Below are 21,416 nucleotides of genomic sequence, written 5' to 3'. Positions count from 1 at the left end.
TACTACAAGCAACTCTGCCAATAAAATGGACAACCTGGAAGAAATGGACAAATTCTTAGAAAGGTATAACCTTCCAAGACTGAACCAGGAAGAAATAGAAAATATGAACAGAGGAATCACAAGTAATGAAACTGAAATTAAAAATCTTCCAACAAACAAAAGTCCAGGACCAGATGGCTTCACAGGTGACTTCTATCAAACATTTACAGAAGAGCTAACACCCATCCTTCTCAAACTCTTCCAAAAAATTGCAGAGGAAGGAACACTCCCAAACTCATTCTATGAGGCCACCATCACCCTGATACCAAAACCAGACAGAGATACTACAAAAAAGAGAAAAACAGACCAATTATCGCAGATGAATATACATGCAAAAATCCTCAACAAAATACTAGCAAACAGAATCCAACAACACGTTAAAAGGATCATACACCATGATCCAGTGGGATTTATCCCAGGGATGCAAGGATTCTTCAATATACGCAAATCAATCAATGTGATACACCATATTAACAAATTGAAGAAGAAAAACCATACAATCATCTCAATAGATGCAGAAAAAGCTTTTGACAAAATTCAACACCCATTTATGATAAAAACTCTCCAGAAAGTGGGCATAGAGGGAAATTACCTCAACATAATAAAGACCATATACAACAAACCCACAGCAAACATCATTCTCAATGGTGAAAAACTGAAAGCATTTCCTCTAAGATCAGGAACAAGACAAGGATGTCCACTCTCGCCACTATTATTCAACATAGTTTTGGAAGTTCTAGCCATGGCAATCAGAGAAGAAAAAGAAATAAAAGGAATACAAATTGGAAAAGAAGTAAAACTGTCACTGTTTGCAGATGACATGATACTATACATAGAGAATCCTAAAGATGCCACCAGAAAACTACTAGAGCTAATCAATGAATCTGGTAAAGTTGTAGGATACAAAATTAATGCACAGAAATCTCTTACATTCCTATACACTAATAACAAAAGATCAGATAGAGAAATTAAGGAAACAATCCCATTCACCACTGCAACAAAAAGAATAAAATACCTAGGAATAAACCTACCTAAGGTGGTAAAAGACCTGTACTCAGAAAACTATAAGGCACTGATGAAAGAAATCAAAGATGACACAAACAGATGGAGAGATATACCATGTTCTTGGATTGGAAGAATCAATATTGTGAAAATGACTATACCACCCAAAGCAATCGACAGATTCAATGCAATCCCTATCAAATTACCAATGGCATTTTTTACAGAACTAGAACAAACAACCCATCCAAAATGGGCAGAAGGGGGGCTTCCCTGGTGGCGCAGTGGTTGAGAGTCCACCTGCCGATGCAGGGGACACGGGTTCGTGCCCCGGTCTGGGAAGATCCCACATGCTGCGGAGCGGCTGGGCCCGTGAGCCATGGCCGCTGGGCCTGCGCGTCTGGAGCCTGTGCTCCGCAACGGGAGAGGCCACAACAGTGAGAGGCCCGCGAACCGCAAAAAAAAAAAAAAAAAAAAAAACCCAGACAAAATGGGCAGAAGACCTAAATAGACATTTCTCCAAAGAAGACATATAGATGGCCAAGAAGCATGTGAAAAGCTGCTCAACATCACTAATTATTAGAGAAATGCAAAGTCTCACCTCTTACTGGTTAGAATGGGCATTATCAGAAAATCTACAAACAACAAATGCTGGAGAGGGTGTGGAGAAAAGGGAACCCTCTTGCACTGCTGGTGGGAATGTAAATTGATACAGCCACTATGGAGAACAGTATGGAGGTTCCTTAAAAGACCTAAAAATAGAATTACCATATGACCCAGCAATCCCACTGTTGGGTACATACCCTGAGAAAACCATAATTCAAAAAGACGCATGCACCCCAATGTTCATTGCAGCACTATTTACAATAGCCAGGTCATGGAAGCAACCTAAATGCCCATCGACAAATGAATGGATAAAGGAGATGTGGTAAATATATACAATGGAATATTACTCAGCCATAAAAAGGAACGAAATTGGGTCGTTTGTAGAGACGTGGATGGACCTAGAGACTGTCATACAGAAAGAAGTCAGAAAGAGAAAATCAAATATCGTTTCTTAATGCATATATGTGGAATCTAGAAAAATGGTACAGATGAACCAGTTTGCAAGGAAGAAACAGAGACACAGATGTAGAGAACAAACGTATGGACACCGAGGGGGGAAGGTGGTGGTGGGGGTGGCAGTGGGATGAATTGGGAGATTGGGATTGACATGTATACACTGATGTGTATAAAATAGATAACTAATAAGAACCTGCTGTATAAAAATAAATAAAATAAAATTCAAAAATTCAAAAAAAAAAGACACATGTTTAGTTATAGTGAGGAGAACAGAACTAACCAGGAAAAGATGTTACAGCAAAGAGACTGTACAAGATCATTCTAAATCAAACACTCATAGCGTTTACTAAATTGGTGCCACCCTTATAACATCAATTCTCTCAGCCTAGCAATTTCTAAGGTACAAAATTTTCAAATATCTGTGTGTGTATACAAAGATGAGAAGGAAACAATGAAATGAAAACACCTGTGAGGAAAAGACGATTGTGAATAAATTACTGTAATTTCCTTTATTATCCTTAAAGTTGATTTAATAGTTTAAAAATATTGCTTAACAGAACAATGGTGGTAACATTTGTTAGATCCTAACTAAACATGATTCATTCTGGAATGCTTCTGATGACACAAGCTTACATAAATAATCTACCGGTAAGTTTGTTCAAAATTCACAATGAAAAGAGTCAGTTTTTCACACATACAACCCGAAACTATAGCTTCAATCTATACAGACTGTTTTACTTTTTTAATTATAGAACTAATAAATTAATATAATAATACTAAAATTAAATCAGTGGTGTTGTTCACCTGTTACTAAACACAAAGCACAAAATCTGTGCCAACACAGATCCTAAAAGAGGTATTTTTGCCATTCTTTCACTTGCAAGCTTGGCACTTGGCTTTGGTCAAAGCTGATGTAAATAGCAACAGAATTCAGCAATATATTCTCAGAAAAATAGGCCAAGAGAAGCAAAAGAACACAGGTGTTAAACACTCGAGCAGTAATCATCTGTTCCCAGGGCACCTCGGAGACTTCAGCATCCTCAGCCAGAGCACCTGCTTCTCAAGCTAAGGAGTGCCTTCGAGGTACCACCACAGTACAGAAAGGTTTATTCTTGGCAAACATCTGACCCTTGTTTTTCCAGCTCTAAACTTCAAGGGTTCAAATGAAGGACGGGGTAAGAGAAAAAATAAATAAATCCTCTGGAAACTTCGCCGTAATCAACTCTCTACCGTGTACCAGTTCATCCACGTGTCCCTTCCCCTCTCCACTCCAGTTGAGCACTGTGACTGAGGAACTGTGAAAGGGCAAGGAGACATTTAACTGTTGAGCATCTAACTGGTACCAAGCCATGGAAACATCTGACAAATACTCTCCTTTAATCCTCACAATAAGCCTACGTTTATATACTTTTAGTCTTCCCTTTTTACATATTAAGAAACTCTCATTGAGGTAAATGGATCAGCAAAACATGTGAACAAAAATGAAATCCAATTATCCAAAGGTTTTAAAAATACAGGTTATTAATTAGCCTAAGCTTGTACTTTTGTTTTGTTTTGTTGGGGGAATGGGGGCCTGTCTTTGTGCCCTTTCACATTTATATTTTTCACGAATATAAAGGTCATATCAAAATACCTTTGTTCATGGGAGTCCAGTATACTATTCACTCTACTTTTGTATGTGTTTGAAATTTTCTATAATAAAATAAAATAATTAAGGGAAAAAATTATCTTTAACATAAAGCCAACCCAAAAAGTAGCTCTTACCTAAAGTTAACTTCCCATAGTGCCAAATGAAATTCAAATAAATCCAAATCTTCTAATTCACACATATCTTAAGATTTCTGAATACTTAAAAGCAGAATGAAAAAGCCAGGCATGCCAAGTCAACAATGAAACAGAAAAATCAAGCCAATACCAAAACCAAACATTTCACTTCCTCCCACTCACATTCACACACACATACACAAAATGAAGGATTCCAGTTGTCCCTTCCACACAAAGCAGTTGATGGGTGCCAGCCTAGCACGAGTCAGCTCAAAAATAATCTCAGCAACAGAGGCAAGGTTATTTCCACCTTCCATCCAACAGCGTAGAGCACAAGAGACTAGCTGTTTATGAATAACAGACTTACTTTCCATTCCATCCATATGGACTTCCAATTCCAGAAATTGTTTCTTCCTCATTGCTCCTTGGAAGAAGTAAAATATACAACAATTTCTCATTTCCTAGGCAAAGAGTATCTCTCAAATTAAAGACTGACAAGCATATTCAAGACATAAAAGTATAGCTTTTATCATAAATGTGAAAACACCAAAACCATTAACCTAAATATCTGTCTAATTAAAAATTAGAAACAACGTTCCTAGCAATATATAAGAATTATTGTACCTACTTCTTCCTAAATCAGGACTGAGTGTTTTCCTGTTTATTAATTTTTATTTTATTTTTATTTATTTATTTGTTTGGCCACCCCACGCAGCTTGCAATATCTTAGTTCCCCAACCAGGTATTGAACCTGGGCCCAGAGCAGTGAAAGCCCCGAGTCCTAACCACTGAACTGCCAGGGAATTCCTTGTTTATCAATTTTTTCATCTAGATTTCAAGTTGAGGAACAAGACTAACCATTAATACATTCATTTGTGATCTGCAATTTCAAAGCATTATCATACACATACTATGTAAGATACAAAAAGCACTTAAAAGGGTTAAAATCCGTGTTGAGTCTTAAATGGGTAAAACTTTAAAATTCCTACTTGTCATCTGCCCACCAAACCAGGCCCCCACAAAACCAAACATCTGACTGGACTGGACATAATTAATCTGAGACTGAGCTAGGAATCATACTTTCAGTTACAATTAATATTTTTACAAATCCATTGTGTTTTTATTTGATCCTTTTTAGTTCTTCACCTTGAAGTCCTAGCAGTTAGCACAGCAACCTTCAACATACCCAAATGAGCAGCGAATTGGCTACTTGTACTTTTCAGGACCTCAGATCTGTCCACCTCCACCTTACTTCCCTGATTTAACAAAGAAATATTCATTGAGCACCTACAGTGTGCCAGACCAGCGTTCCAGGCAGGGATACAACAATGAACAAGAAATGAGGCCCTTGGGGCTTCCCTGGTGGCGCAGTGGTTGAGAGTCCGCCTGCCAGTAGAGGGGACACGGGTTCGTGCCCCGGTCCGGGAGGATCCCATATGCCGCGGAGCGGCTGGGCCCGTGAGCCATGGCTGCTGAGCCTGCGCGTCCGGAGCCTGTGCTCCGCAACGGGACAGGCCACAACAGTGAGAGGCCCGCGTACCGAAAAAAAAAAAAGAGAGAGAAATGAGGCCCATGCATTTGCCACTGATTTAGAGGCCTGAGGATGGGCAGGAATATTTGAGTTAGCTAGTGAAAAGCTTAAGGAAAGAGCCTAGGCTGGAAACCAGGGGGGAGGCCCATGTGTCTGGAGGGAGAGAAGTGGCATAAATGAAGCTGGAGAGGGAGGTAGAGGTCAGATCACAAAAATTCTTATAAACTACAATAAGGAATCTGAACTTTATCCTAAAAGCAATGAAAGCCACTGAAGGGTAGAAGACAGACTGATCCTGTCTGACAAATGCTCTCTGAGCACCTGCTCAGTGCCAGACCTCTATTCTAAGACTGACACTCTTCCAGGTGGAAGGGAAGAGGCCTCAGCATATAAATGCATCCTTCCGCCACTGGTCCAGAGAGCATCTATGTTACTAAGAAACTTCAGGTCACTGTTCACCACCATTGCCATGACTCTGTCCAGGAGATAAACAGCAAAAACATTCATGTAAATATGAATACCACCAAGAACATGTACAGCCAATGGGCCCAGTGAGGTAAAAAATTAAACTAAATGCCTCTTCAAGAATTTCTTTAAAATTTTTTTGCTGTCTTAAATGTCTACAATTAAACTACATTCACTGTTATTCCTGGCAATTAAGGTACGTTAACATCAACTGAACTGACCCTCAATTAAACACATCTTCTAGGAATATAAAATCACTCAAAATTCTGAAAATTTTTTACTAAAATGAAGCCATGCTCCCTTGCTAAAGACTTAAAAAATAACAGAGGTACGGTGTCCACGTCATTCATCAATGTACCCCCAAGCCTAGCACACTCTAAGGGTTTAACACATAAAGATTAAGTTAGCTCTAAGAAAACAGCCAAATCAGGCAAATGCAAAGGCAAGTCTGTAAATTTTTTCTTTTATCACAGGCCCAAAAACACAAAAATTTTCTAAGTACCCACCTGTCTTTAATCACTACCATTATCACTCACATTTAGATAAATACATTTGAAATCCAGCTGATACCAGGAAAAAAAAAATCAAAGTGCCAAATTTTACCATGTCACAGATGTAGAAGTCCAGCAGGTTTTACACGTTAGACTTTTCTGTTTCCTCATTCTTTAACACTCTCTTCACTTTCTGATAATGTTATAAAGGGAAAATGTTATAAAATAATTTTAAAAAATAAAAAAATGTTATAAAGGGAAAAAACAAATCCTGTGTTCACATCACACACCTCTTAGTCAGCCAGGCACCATCATCTTAGCAAGCTGTTCCTCATCACTACCTGCCATCCTGTGCCTATGTGGTGGCCTGGGGAGGTATGGGGAAACAGAGTGCTGTTTCAAACAATCAGAAGGAAAAAAATCATACCTAACACCAAACTCAAAGTCATGCATCCGGGTCTACATTCTAAGTATCACCACTTATTATTAAACAGCAAAACATAAAAGGTGCTGGTTAATGGAGATTTGAGGCTAACAAAATGCCAAGTGATATTTACTTTTCCCTATCTTCAAAATCATCGTATACTTTCATTTCTGTATGGAAAAAAAAAATAAGCCCAGTGTTTCATGGACTATATTCATCAATCTATAATATTTTCTAAATTTCTCTTCTATATCATATGTTTAATCAGTAAACTGTATTGTCCCCAACACCAAAAATTTGGTGTGCCAACTTCTGGCCCTGTCTTACATGGACTTTCAGAGAACTGCAATTAGAAACAGAAAACATTTAAATTTAAGTTACATTTCAGTCCTACTGAACAAAATAATCAACAAAGACATCAATAAGATACGGATCCCTCCCTTCATCAGAAGAGTCACAGGACTCTTCAAACACTTGAAATATTTAATGGAATCTGCAGAGCATGTCAAGTTTGGCAAAGAGAGAGTAACCATTTTAAAGACCAAGAATCAGGGTTTCGCCGGTGGCTCAGTGGTTAAGAATCCGCCTGCCAACGCACGGGACACGGGTTCGAGCCCTGGTCCAGGAAGATCCCACATGCCGCGGAGCAACTAAGCCCGTGCGCCACAACTACTGAGCCTGCGCTCTAGAGCCTGTGAGCCACAACTACTGAGCTCACAAGCCACAACTACTGAAGCCCGCGAGCCACAACGAAGAGTAGCCCCCACTCCCCGCAACTAGAGAAAGCCGGTGCACAGCAACGAAGACCCAATGCAGCCATAAATTAATTAATTAATTTAAAAAAAAAGAAATCAAGAAACCAGCATCAAACTTAAACAAGTAAGAGAAAGATAAACCAAGAAACCTTGCCTCCTGCTTTCTCAGAAATCAGCTCAATAATAGCTTGTGTAAGATATGCCTATCAGTAACTTAGGGAAACCTTTCACGGGCAGAAAAAGTAAACGACTACAATGTAGGGAGCAAAAGTTCAGTCATAAAACTTACCAAGTAGTATATTTTTTAAAGTACAAACAAAAGAAAAATATAAATAAACTGAACCTCGTTAAAGTCAAAAGCTTTTGTGCATCAAAGGATCCTACCAAGAGAGTGAAAAGACAACCCATAGGATGGGAGAAAATACTTGCAAATCATATATCTGGTAATGGTTTAATATTCAAAAAATATAAAGATCTCTTAACAACAGACAATCCAATTTAAAAACGGCAAAGGAACCTGAATAGACAGTTCTCTAAACAAGATACACAAATAGCCAATAAACATATGAAAATATGCTCAACCTCATTAGTCATTAAGGAAATGCAAACCAAAACCACAATGAGGTACCATTTCACACCTACAAGGATGCCTGCACTTTAAAAAAAAAAAAATACACACTCAGAAAATAAGTGTTGGCTGCAAGGATGTGGAATATATTGTTGGTGGGAATGTAAAATGGTGCAGCCACTGTGGAAAGTCTGGCAATTCCTCAAAAAATTAAACAGAATTACCATATGACCTAGCAATTCCACTCCCAGGTAAACACCCAAAGAATTGAAAGCAGGGACTCAAACAGATGCTTGTATGCCAACATTCACAGCAGCACTATTTGCAACAGCCAAAAGGTAGAAGCAACTCAAGTGTTCATCAACAGATGAGAAAAAATGTGGTATATAGAAGATAGACTATTATTCATCCGCAAAAAGAATACAGTTCTGACACATGCTATGACATGAATGAACACTGGAAACATTTTGCTAAGTGAAATAGAGCAAACACAAAAGGACAAACATTGTATGATTACACTTATATGAGGTACCTAGAGCAGTCAAACTTACAGGATGGAAAGTAGATTAGCAGTTGAGGGGGTGGATGGGGAGTTATTGCTTAGTGGGAAGAGACTTTCTGTTTGGGGCAACAGAAATTTTTGGAGATAGCTGTAGTGGTTGCAAAACACTGTGAATGTAATTAATGCCACTGAATTGCACATTTAAATTAACAAAATACATGGCAAAGTTCATGCTATAAATATTTTACCACAAAGAAATAGAAAGGGAAAAAAAGACAAAGTAATTTTGGTCAAAATGAATTCAAAATCACTTCAAAATCAGGATTAACAGAAGAAGCAATCCTTCCCCCAGATTAAATGCAATCCAACAACAAAGAGGCTAGCTTGACCAGGCAATAGTTTCTTCATTCATTTCAATAAATATTTAAGTGCATATAATGTGCTAGGCACAAGGACACTACACCCCAGAGAACTTCCCTATCATTACTCTATAGATTATGATGATATGGATAAAATGAGTTTTTCTTTAAAAGTTAAACGATTAAATGGTTTTATTTAAAATATAAAGATTCATAATAAATACATCAAGAATCCTAAAGTCAGTCTACTATCATCTCTGATCCATCTGGTTTAACTTCCCTAAGTTGGCAATGTTTTCATTTTTCTGCAATGGAAGAAAGGATTTTTTTTTTTAACTACACAAACATGACGCCAACACAGCATTTAGGAAAATACTATTTTCTGACCTTCAAAAGCCAATGGCCTACCAATCTGAAAACGCATACATTACAATCATGAGTATAATTTAGGCTTAGTGCCTAAAAGCACAACTCCTCAAAATGGGGTAACTAGTTCTATGAGTAAAAAAAATACTCCTGCTTTTCCATTTTTCCAAGCATACAGTTGTTCAACACATGAGAATTAAGCAAAAATGTTAAATGACTATTAATCACACTTTTAGATGGTGAAAAAAGTTCCCTCTTTACTGGTATTTAAATGTTTTACAGCTCTTTAATAAAAATAATAAACAGCTGTGCTCACTAGCACACCTCTAATTTAAGTTTTAAAACACAACACTGAGCTTTCCTACAATCTACATTTCCCTGTACGCGACACTCCACAACATTTTTCATAATTATAATTATGCCACTAATAAGCCTCAGAGAACTGTTCATAATTGATGATGGTAACTAAGGTACCTCAGAAACAATGCCCAGCTTCCCTTCTAGTCATTGCAAAGTACCTGGCTATCTTTGTAACCTGGGAAGGAGGCGGAACAATACTTATAGTCTAATAATTACTCAAACTAACAAAAGGGGTGGGGGGAGGGAATCTAAGAAGAGACAGCACTTTAAATTATTCAATGTGATTCCCAGGCTTGGGAAAACACTGGATTCATGGGATCAGTAGAGGAGGTATGAATGCTCTTCTATATAAGCCACAATATTAAAAAGAATTACTGTACCGTGAGAAAACCATAATTCAAAAAGAGTCATGTACCACAATGTTCACTGCAGCTCTATTTACAACAGCCAGGACATGGAAGCAACCTAAGTGTCCATCGACAGATGAATGGATAAAGAAGATGTGGCACATATATACAATGGAATAGTACTCAGCCATAAAAAGAAATAAAATTGAGTTATTTATAGTGAGGTGGATGGACCTAGAGACTGTCATACAGAGTGAAGTAAGTCAGAAAGAGAAAAATAAATACTGTACGCTAACACATATATATGGAATCTAAAAAAAAAAGGTTCTGAAGAACCTAGGGGCAGGACAGGAATAAAGATGCAGACGTAGAGAATGGACTTGAGGACACGGGGAGGGGGGAAGGGTAAGCTGCAATGAAGTGAGAGAGTGGCATGGACACATATATATACTACCAAATGTAAAATAGCTAGTGAGAAGCAGCCGCATAGCACAGAGAGATCAGCTCCATGCTTTGTGACCACCTAGATGGGTGGGTTAGGGAGGGTGGGAGGGAGAGGCAAGAAGGAGGAGATATGGGGATATGTGTATATGTATAGCTGATTCACTTTGTTATAAAACAGAAACTAACACACCATTGTAAAGCAATTATACTCCAATAAAGATGTTTAAAAAAAAAAGAATTACTGGGTCAAAATGTAATATTCATTTCTCATTTAACGTCCAATTACCTAGAGGAATGAAGATGGGGCAGGAGCTAATGAGTCCAGGGCTCTATTTCATGCTTAAAAGCAAAAGTGTGAGGCTAGAGGAAAAGACTGATTTAGCAGATTAAAACCTAAAAGGATTACCCAGGGGACAAAAAGCAGAGAAAAAAAGAGGAAAAAAGTCTTAACATCCCAAAGATATTTCTGTAAAATTCTTTTAGTTTTTTTCCTTTGACCAAGACAACACAAATTTCTTTTTTGTTGTTGTTTCTTTGCCACAATGATTTCAAAGATAGACTTCAGTGCAGACATTCTACGTCTGTCTCATTTTTAGGGCAAATGTCCTCAAACAATAGCATTGCACAGTTTGAATTTCTCCATTCACCCTACAGAGTGAAACTGTTAAGTCTGAGGGTTGTACACCGACACTTCACAGAATCCATGGCTCAGTATTTCACTAAAGGTGGGAAACTAAGTGAATGGGAGATCTGAATTTTTTTAAATGGGGTGTCTTTACTTGACAGAACTCATTATTCCTTCTTCTCCTTCAAGGTTCAACTCACACTTGCTCAGAATCATGGAACTTCAGATCTGAGAGGGACCCTAGAATCTGTACTTTAGTCCATTGCTTCATTTTACAGATGAGAAAACTGAAGTAAAGGTTTCCATCTAGTTATTGGTAAAGCTGGACTGGAGCTCAATCCTCCCCTCAGTTTAGTACTAGCATTAGGCCAAGAGGACATCTCCTATGGTTATAAATAATAATTATTAACATACGGAGCTTCGTGTCAAGCTCTGTGCTAAGCCCTCTTACAAGCACATTCCACTCAATTCTCACAACGACCCTGAGAAAGATGGTATCCTCCACTGGGCAGATAAGAAAATTGAAAATAGTGTGCCCACTCAGTCAGAGTTGATTCAAACCCAGATCGGGCTGATTTCTAAGTTAATGTTCACTCCTATCCTACAGCCCTTACCATGGCCTATAGGGTCCTAAATGGCCTGACCCCTACCATCTTTCTAAGCTCATTTCCTACCATTTCTCACTTACAAAAATCCAGTCAACCTGCCCTCAAGCGCATTTCTGCCTCCAGACCTTCACATATGCTTGACACGCCCATCACCATCCCAATCCCCAGACCTGTGACCTGTTCTACCCCTGCAAGTCAAATATCACCTCATTAATGAAGCTTTCCCTAACCACCCTATCTAAAATAGACCCTCAGGGACTACCCTGGTGGCGCAGTGGTTGAGAATCCGCCTGCCAATGCAGGGGACACAGGTTCGAGCCCTGGTCTGGGAAGGTCCCACGTGCCATGGAACAACTAAGCCCATGAGAGCCACAACTACTGAGCCTGCACACCACAACTACTGAAGCCCATGTGCTCTAGGGCCTGCGTGCCACAACTACTGAGCCCATGCACCACAACTACTGAAGCCCGCGCGCCTAGAGCCCGTGCTCCACAACAAGAGAAGCCACCGCAATGAGAAGCCTGCACATCGCAACGAAGAGTAGCCCCCACTCGCCAGAACTAGAGAAAGCCAGTGCGCGGCCACAAAGACCCAACACAGCCAAAAATAAATAAATAAAATAATATAAATAAATAATAAAATAGACCCTCGGTCACTCCTACCACTATCCGAAATTATATTGTATATTGGCTGTCTCCCCATCAGAATAAAAGCACCACAAAGGGCAAAAATGTCCCACTAGAATGAAATCACCAGGATGGCAGAAACGTTCTGCCTTACTCATTTCTAGACTGTCCGATACCCAAAAGAGTATCTGACAAGAGAAGGCACTCCAAAAAAACTACGTATTGAATAAAGGAATGAGTGCCTGTGTCTGAATCTCCCACCTCATTAAGGACCAGTATCATACAAGTCAGCAATTGACTACATACTATTTTCTATTTTCTCTAGTTATTTCTTATGATTAATCTTGTATTTTCAACCATAGAGTATGTGCTGCAGAGGTATTTTATCTTATTTATTTATTTATTTATTTATTTTTACAGCTGTTTTATAATTCTCAACTTTGGGCAAGTTAATGACTCAACCTGGGTTTATACAATCATCTGTAAAATGAAAGAAGCAGTCAAAAGTCTAGAATCCAAATATCTCCCATAGCTGGTAACATGATAGGAAGATATTCAAATACTGGATTATTATTGACCCACAGATCTTAAATTCCTTTAATTTTCTCACAGCTTTCTACAAAAATACACACAGTGTGCAAAGGAAGGCATACTCTTATTTAGCTAGTATTAGAAACTAAAGAATAACTGTCCTTTCACTAATAGTACACACAGGCCTGCCTCTTCTCACGATAACTCCTTTAACTTCTTTTAAGCCAACACCCAATCTGTTTGCTTCTGATTAACCTTTATCTTGACCAATGTTAACCACTAGTTTTCTCTAGTTCTTTGACAGGCCTTTGCAGCATCACATTGCCTACTTCTTGCTTACTGAAGTTCTGTTTGCTTATATAGTTGGATTGGATGTGTACAATGTATCTTCCACGATCTAAAACGCTGCAAAATTAGGGAAGCAAGTAAGTCAGTAGCACTTCGGCTTCTACGGCTTTCTACCCTCTTAAAGAGCTCTAAAGAGTCATGGCAACACAAGAAGACCCTCCTTCCTGGCGTTGTTATACGATGTTATACGCTGCTCTCACTGGCCTGTCAAGCTCTGGGGGGAAATGTCAGGGTTGGGAGCAGAATTATCTACTGGCTAGAGTAGCGATGCCCTGGAACAGCAACTGATACTGGCCGAACGGCTGCTTCCAAAGACTGTCCAAGACTAGCATATTTTCACTGTTCAAGAGACTTCAATTCCAAACCCAAGACTTTGTTTCCGACATAGCAAACTGATGCAGAAAGGACATAAAACATCACCAAAATCCTGGTCAAAAGTGGTGCTGTTTAGTTTTATAACTTCAATCTGTTCTCCAAATATGGTTTCCTTCTAAGAAGACTGACACGATGCAATACTCAAAGGAAACATCTGAGTGAGTGAGTGAGTCCATAAAGGCACACGTGGGGAGAAGGGGGTCCTTAAACAGGGTAAGGCTTTTTAATTTTCTAAAATAAAATAACCCACATTCACAATATGACGTATTTCACTCCAGAAAAGCTCAGAAACTAAGTTCACTGCAGCATTTAGAGGACACTTTCATGTGAGGAACAACAACAAAAAGGCTATTTTCATACTACACTTAACAAGGGGGTGGGGGATGGGACTTCCCTGGTGGCCCAGTGGTTAAGAATCCGCCTGCCAAATGCAGCGGACACGGGTTTGAGCCCTGGTCTGGGAAGATCTCACATGCCGCGGAGCAACTAAGCCCGTGAGCCACAACTACCGAGCCTGCGTGCCTAGAGCCCGTGCTCCACAATAAGAGAAGCCACCACAATGAGAAGCCCGCGCACCGCAACGAAGAGTAGCCCCCGCTCGCCGCAACTAGAGAAAGCCCGCGCGCAGCAACAAAGACCCAACGCAGCCAAAAAAATATATATATATATATATATATTTTTTTTTTTTTAAAACAAGGGGGGGAATCTGAAATTTTCCTGGGGTTATTAGAAAAAGTTACCTTCAGTTACATAAAACATGTATGTTATCTAAAATCTTAGGTCCAAAATTTGCATAGGACATGAATGAATTATCAACTTTCTATACAAAAAAACGTCTCACTAAAAGTTTGGCTAAGATGCAGTTCTAGTTTTTCAAACAGCTTTGTTTTCTGGCCAAGTATAAGATCAGAGAATCAAGTGACTTGCTCAAGGTCATTTGGTCAAATCAGGTGGGATTAGAATTACTGATTCCTGTCTTCCAAAAGCCAGCCATGAATCAAACTCTTCTTGGAACCAAGCAGGCCAAAAGGGAAAAATCATTCCCCATTTCCTTTCCTCAGTAATCAAGACAAAAGAAAAATTAATTTAAATAGTGGAACTTTAATAAAATTTCATCAGTATATAGACTACTGCCTCTAACCACGCACAGGCATCTCTCTCAAAATCAGTAACTAGACAACTTGCAAAGGTCAGTTCTATACAACCTTGCCACGTGACAGCACCGTAAAGTTAATAAGATTTTTTTAAATCAGCCCTTCAGATGTACGTCCATCCGTAAATAGTTCACTTCTCTTATCTTCTAAAAGACCTGGTCAGACTGGAATATGGAGGTACTCCGAGCTCTTAGATTTTTTTTTTTTTTAAGTTAAAGGATCATAAATAAGTTCAAAGTTCTCTTCGGAACCCTGAAAGGAATAGGGATATTTCAACAGTGCAGGTAAAACAAGTGATGAAATAAATGATAATCACTCAGGCTATGGAGGGCAAGGGGCTACAGAGAAGAGGCACGTATGCTTTTTTTTTTTTTTTTTTTTTTTTTTTCCGGTACGCAGGCCTCTCACTGTTGTGGCCTCTCCCGTCGCGGAGCACGGGCTCCGGACGCGCAGGCTCAGCGGCCATGGCTCACGGGCTCAGCCGCTCCGCGGCATGTGGGATCTTCCCGGACAGGGGCACGAACCCGTGTCCCCTGCATCGGCAGGTGGACTCTCAACCACTGAGCCACCAGGGAAGCCCATGTATGCATTTTTATAACCATATTCCCTTCCTCTTCCTTTTTCAAATCCACCACCTCCCTCACACTTTCTGCCCCATCCTTTTCTTTTCTACTTTTAAACTGCTGATATAAAACACTACTTTTGATTTAATAACAAAAACATAATGGCCAATGAAGTCATATTTTTAAATTACTTAACTGGATTGGCAGGGGTTTATTAAAGTAGCTAAGCGCACTTTGTATTTGTTACAAACACATTATAGTCATATTTAGTAATATTCCTCACATCCAATTTTCTAAGCCAAATGGTACCACTACCTCCATTTCGGATGACCCTCAAGTCCAAGAAAATTTCCCTTTGCCGTTAGACTATGGGACACTAACATTAAGAGCTAGCATTAGATCTCAAAAATACCAACAATAGTTAGGTTGAAATTGTAGCTGGACTATATTACACATGAGCAACTTTAAAACATTTATAACTAACATGGTTTTTCTCATATCTCAAATTCAAGTCTACCTAATTCCAAATATAGCTGTAACACACTCTCGGGTTGATGATTTCTCTTTAGCCCTAGAGCACAGTGTGGCCACAGGGTATACAAAGTAAATCAAAAGCAGGACTGGAAAAATATTAAACCTGGAAGGAAATACAAGTCTGACACTTCCCGTTATGCCAGAAAACAGGATTGTCATTATTTGGAAATGTATTAGGTTGAGCTATATCAAACTGCCAATATACAACTGGTTTTGACCTGCAAAAAATGGAAATTTCATGTGGTTCAACCCAGTATTATTTTCTAAGCTCATTTTAACAACTGTCTAAAATAAGGTCTTCATAATCCAAGGCATATAAAACCTTCTATTTCTCTAGACTGCCTTAACCTTTTGAAAAGATTTGCCACCCTCTGTCCAAAGCTGATTATTTAAAAAATTAAGCTCATAAACAGGAAAGCCAAGATAAATAAAATCACCAAACTGCTCAATGTACCCTTCTAAAACCACTTCACATCCTTCCCACCACTCCCCTTTCCAACTAACAGAAGTGAATCTTAAGTAGATCTGCCCTTTAGAAGACCCACATTTAAGAAGAAATTAGTGAATATTTAAGTGCTTTGCATCTTCCTCAGTTATCAGTGATGTAGGAATCTAAGTGTGGTAGAAGCCCATTGCTTTTTTTTTTTTTAATTTACTTATTTTATTTATTTATTTTTGGCTGCGTTGGGTCTTCCTTGCTGCGCGCGGGCTTTCTCTAGCTGCAGGAGCGGGGGCTACTCTTTGTAGAGATGCGAGGGCTTCTCATTGCGGTGGCTTCTCTTATTGCAGAGCACAGGCTCTAGGCGCGCAGGCTTCAGTAGTTGTGGCTTGCAGGCTCTACAGTGCAGGCTCAGTAGTTGTGGCACACGGGCTTAGCTGCTCCGCGGCATGTGGGATCTTCCCAGACCAGGGATCAAACCTGTGTCCCCTGCATTGACAGGCGGATTCTTAACCACTGCGCCACCAGGGAAGCCCCAAGCCCATTGCCCTACACTGGGGTTCCACTGACCTAAATATCTACTGCTGAAGACTTTTAATTAAGTTGTTACGTTCCATTTCTGTTTTAGAATCTGGCTTCTAATCTTTCTAATCAAGAGGGTGATTACTATCCCAGTGGGATATATTTTTGCATTTCAACATAGCTGGTTTATGCACCCACACCAGAAAAAACCCATCACTTTCACAAAAGGGGTTATGGCTTCAAGACTGCCTCTAGGTTCAAATCCATCATTTCACACCCATTTTTATTAGTCTAATATCCAATATGCTAATAAACTCTTTTCTCAATTAATTCCACTAATTACTCACCTGTTCTTATTCTGCCCAGACTCCTATCCCCTCATCCGATCCATCAGGCCACATACAACACCTTCCCAGAGGGATGCTTTTCCTAAGACATTTCATAAAATGTTACGGCAGTAGGATATTACCCGTTCTATCTTTGTAGTACAAACTAGATCTAGTTTGTACTACAAATCATCAATATTAACCATCAAATGAAATATGCTCTTAAAAAAAAAAACAATCAGGAGAGGACTTCCCTAGTGGTGCAGTGGTTAAGAATCTGCCTGCCAATGCAGAGGACATGGGTTCAAGCCCTGGTCCAGGAAGATCCCACATGCCGCAGAGCAACTAAGCCCATGTACCACAACTACCGAGCCTGTGCTCTGCAGCCCGCGAGACACAACTACTGAGCCCGCATGCCACAACTACTGAAGCCCACATGCCAAGAGCCCGTGCTCTGCAGCAAGAGAAGCCACCGCAGTGAGAAGCCCGCTCGCCGCAATTAGAGAAAGCCCGAGCGCAGCAATGAAGACCCAACGCAGCCAAAAATAAATAAATTTATTTTTTAAAAAAATCAGGAGACAATCTCCGGCTCTATCTGGAAATTTCTCTATTCAGCTAGTTCAGTGTTGACAGGTCAACAGAGAATGGCACTAAGCATTACTACAATCCTAAAGGGTATTTCCCTAGAGTTAAACCATCAACCCTTTCCTAACATCCAAATGATCCAGACTTTTTACAGCAAAATTTACTCTCCTTGCCGCACCCCCAACAGCATTTTCTGATCATTTTTCACCTTAAGCTGAGGTTTTCTCTAGGGCCTCATGGTGATGCTAAGTCAGGCAAATACATACCTTAAACCTTCCATCTACTCCCTTCTTTCCTGAAAGCTACATATAATAGCTTTTTTTTTTTTTTTTTGGAAAACTCTTTAAGCATCAGGTACAATGATAAGTGCTTTAAAAGGGAATTTATCTACTTCCATCCTTAAAACCCTATGAGGTTAGGATGAGTACCCCCATTTTACAGAGGAGAAAAGGTGAGGCTTAGTAACTTGTTCAAGGTCATAAAGGGCAGGGATTAGAATCCAAATCTGACCTCCATGTCCTCTGACCTTAACCCTCATGCTGTTATTTCCTTCTAATCTTTCTTCACGTCCTAAATGTCTGCTCTGTGCTCTTAGACAGCCTATGCTCGGTCAGGGTTCAGTTTCTCCAGGGCTGTCTTTCCTTTAAAGGACATGCCTCTGAGAAGAATGAGTCCCCATTCCACCTTTTCTCCATGCTCCTTCCCACCTGCACCATTTCCCCAAGGCCCTTGTCATATCTCCTTCTCTAGGACCAATTTAAATGTACCCCCCCCGGCCCCATAGGATATTGAAAGGCCACCTTCTACCCTCAAGGCTAGGAGAGGGCAGAAGTGAAAGAAAGCGGAGAAAGGAAGAGCCCAGACAGCACCCCTTCCCCAAGTCTTCAATCAGAAAGAAACTGTGGCTGAGGGCCAGAGCGGGCTGGTGAGGATTCGGGGAAGGATAGGAGATAAGGGAGCGGAGATGACAGGGAGTGCCCTTGGGGGTAGGCGGGGCAGGGGGAGGGGATGAGAGGAGGCGTGGCACGCTCAGGGGTTCTTAGGCTGAATGGGGGGGGGTGGACCTCCCTGGGGGGTGGGGGATGCCACCCTGCTAGGAAAGGGATCTGGCCACTTGGAAGAGGAGAATGTGTGTGCTGGGGAGGAGGACCTGAAGGTGGATGTAACAGGGGAAAGTCGAGGGAAGAAAGGGTAGGAGGGAGAGCAGGAAACGGTGGAGTCACCGGGGAGGAGAGAGGGGAAGGATGGATGGGGAACCGGGAAGGTGGGACTCCTGGAGACCCCAGCACAGGGGCTCCGCGAGGAGGGGAGGGCGGGCCGCGGAGGTCCGGGGGCCGCGGAATGCCCGGAACCGGGGCTGGAGGAGACCCCGGAGGAGGGGGAGCGGGAGTTCTCGAGCCGAGGAGCGTTAAGTGGGGGTTCTAGGGAGGCCAGGGCAAGAAAGGGGGCGTCCCAGCACGTGTGTACGTGTGTACGTGTGTGTGTGTGTGTGTGTGTGTGTGTGTGTGTGTGTGAAGGCATAGTCGGGTTCCCGCGGGGAAGGGGTTAAAGGAGGGCAAGGGGTGGGCGGGAGGCTGGCGGGGGAGGGGGGTTCTGGAGCCCGTCGGGGTGCAGGGCACTGGAATGTCCTGGAGCCCCCCGAGGGCCAGGCGTGGGGTCTCCCGAGGGTCGGGCCGGAGTCCCCGTAGTCTTCTAAGGGCCAGGCTCGGGGTCGCCTCCCAGCCGGGTGTCTTCTGAAAGCCGGGGTCCCCTCAGGGCGGGGCGGGGGTTCCCGGGGTCCCCTCGAGGCCAGAGCGGCACCCCCGGGGTCCCAGGCCCCTTTCCTACCTATGCCGGGCGCCACATAGACGAAGTAGAGCAGCGAGGACGAGAACGAGAAGAAGAAGAGCGCGGCGAGCAGCGAGCGGCGCGGCAGCCGCAGCAGCCCCCGGCGGACGCGCATGCTGCAGCCAGGCGGCCGCTCGAGGGCCGGGCCGGGCCTGCTCCCGCCGCTCTCCGTGCGCCGCCTCCTGGGCCGCCGCCGCCGCCGCCTGGGCCTCGGCCACCTCCCGGGCCTCGCCGGCCGCCGCTCGCCACCGCCTCGCCGCTCCCAGCCGCCGGCCGCCGCTGGCCGGGCCACATGAAGCGGGCGGGGGCCTGAGCGGCCCGGTAGAGAGCGCAGCGGCGGGGGCGGGACGGGGCGGGCCGCGGGGGCGGGACGGGGGCGGGGCTAGCGCCGCCGGGCACCGTCGCAAAAGACCTGCGCGCTCGCGCTCACAGAGCGATCGCCTGTTTGGCCCCCGCGGCGGCTCAATGGCCCGCAGGGAAAGTCGCCAAATGGCGACAGTCCCTCTGCTGGCGCGGCCACCGCCCTGGCTTTTGGGGAATGTCGCTCAAGTGCCCGTCGGTCCGCTCTTGGACGCCCCCAACCTGGGAGCCAAGGGACCGTATGCAATGTCTGACTCGGCTGGCCACCCACTGCGACAGAAGAGCAGGGATTGTAGGCATGAGGGCTCGGTATACACCTCCATTCATTCATTCATTCAGTTCACCATTTATTGAAAGCCAGACATATGCCAGACACCGTTCTTGGCGCTGGGGATGCTACATAGAACAAAACAGACAAAATCTCTGTCTTCTTGAACCTAACACTCAAATGGGAGGAGAAAAAGAAACAAATCAGTTCATAATGTCAGGTACTGATAAGTGATATGAATACAATAAAACAGGAGAATATGTTTGAGGCAGACTAATGTGGTCAGGGAAGGCCTCACTGAGGGGTGACATAAAACAGTGAACAGCAGATGCAAAGGTCCTGAGGTTAAAAAGCCTGATCTGACCCCAGCTTAACTCAAGGCCAGCATGGATACAATCCAGTGGGGCAGGGAGAGCGACAGGGATGAGGTTGTAGCTCTGAGCAGGTTCCATATCCCAAAGATTCCTAAGGAGCTTAATGATAACAGTTATCAATATGAAGACTTGCCCTTGAGAGACACTGGGCTTTACCTACCTCATTAAATCACCCCAACAGGCCTGAGATGTGTGCTCTTATTATTCCTATTGTACAGATGAGGAAACTGAGGCTCCTAGATGGAAAAGTAATCCACCCGGGCTTCCCTGGTGGCACAGTGGTTGAGAGTCTGCCTGCCGATGCAGGGGACACGGGTTCGTGCCCCGGTCCGGGAAGATCCCACATGCCGTGGAGCGGCTGGGCCCGTGAGCCATGGCCGCTGAGCCTGCGCGTCCAGAGCCTGTGCTCCACAACGGGAAAGGCCGCAACAGTGAGAGGCCCGCGTACCGCAAAAAAAAAAAAAAAAAAAAAGTAATCCACCCAAGCCTTGCAATAAGGGCTTAAATAAAAATGACCTGTCTCCCAAGGCACCCTTGACTACTAGGTTGTCAGTGCCTCAGCATTCCATCTGAACCCTAATTTCCATCCTGCAGACAAATCGGTACCCTGCTCTGTAGGATAGTGTGCGGCCATATCCAAAACAATGCTTTAAGATCAGCCCCAGGCCAGAAGACCTCTGATGGCAGTAGGTAGTAACTAGAGACACAGGTGAGGGCAAATAGAACCTGCCTCAGCCTCAACTCAAGAAGTTGCCAGCTGAACTGGGGAGGCAAGTGTCCCCTTGGAATGCCATAGCAGTCAGGAGAAGAAAGGACTTTGCAGGGATTCTGTGAGAACCAGCAATAATCCTGCTTTGTATTCCTGAAGTGATTT

At 42.4% G+C, this 21,416-nt stretch overlaps 1 protein-coding gene across 1 annotated transcript in view; it reads right to left on the bottom strand.

Moving 5' to 3' along the window:
- The window catches only part of B4GALT5 (beta-1,4-galactosyltransferase 5), an 80,210-nt gene extending 60,390 nt beyond the window's left edge, over positions 1-19,820 (bottom strand). Inside the window, exon 1 of the mRNA XM_082643987.1 lies at positions 19,541-19,820. Coding sequence (XP_082500113.1) covers positions 19,541-19,655 — 115 coding nt within the window. The 5' untranslated portion in view covers positions 19,656-19,820. The remainder of the gene's footprint in view (positions 1-19,540) is intronic.
- Positions 19,821-21,416: the final 1,596 nt, after the last annotated feature.

The sequence above is a fragment of the Mesoplodon mirus genome (assembly GCF_964341445.2).
Source record: "Mesoplodon mirus genome assembly, chromosome: 15".
NCBI classification, from domain to species: domain Eukaryota; kingdom Metazoa; phylum Chordata; class Mammalia; order Artiodactyla; family Ziphiidae; genus Mesoplodon; species Mesoplodon mirus.
Note: the sequence above shows the minus strand (reverse complement) of the source record. Positions and strands in the feature narration are given on the sequence as shown.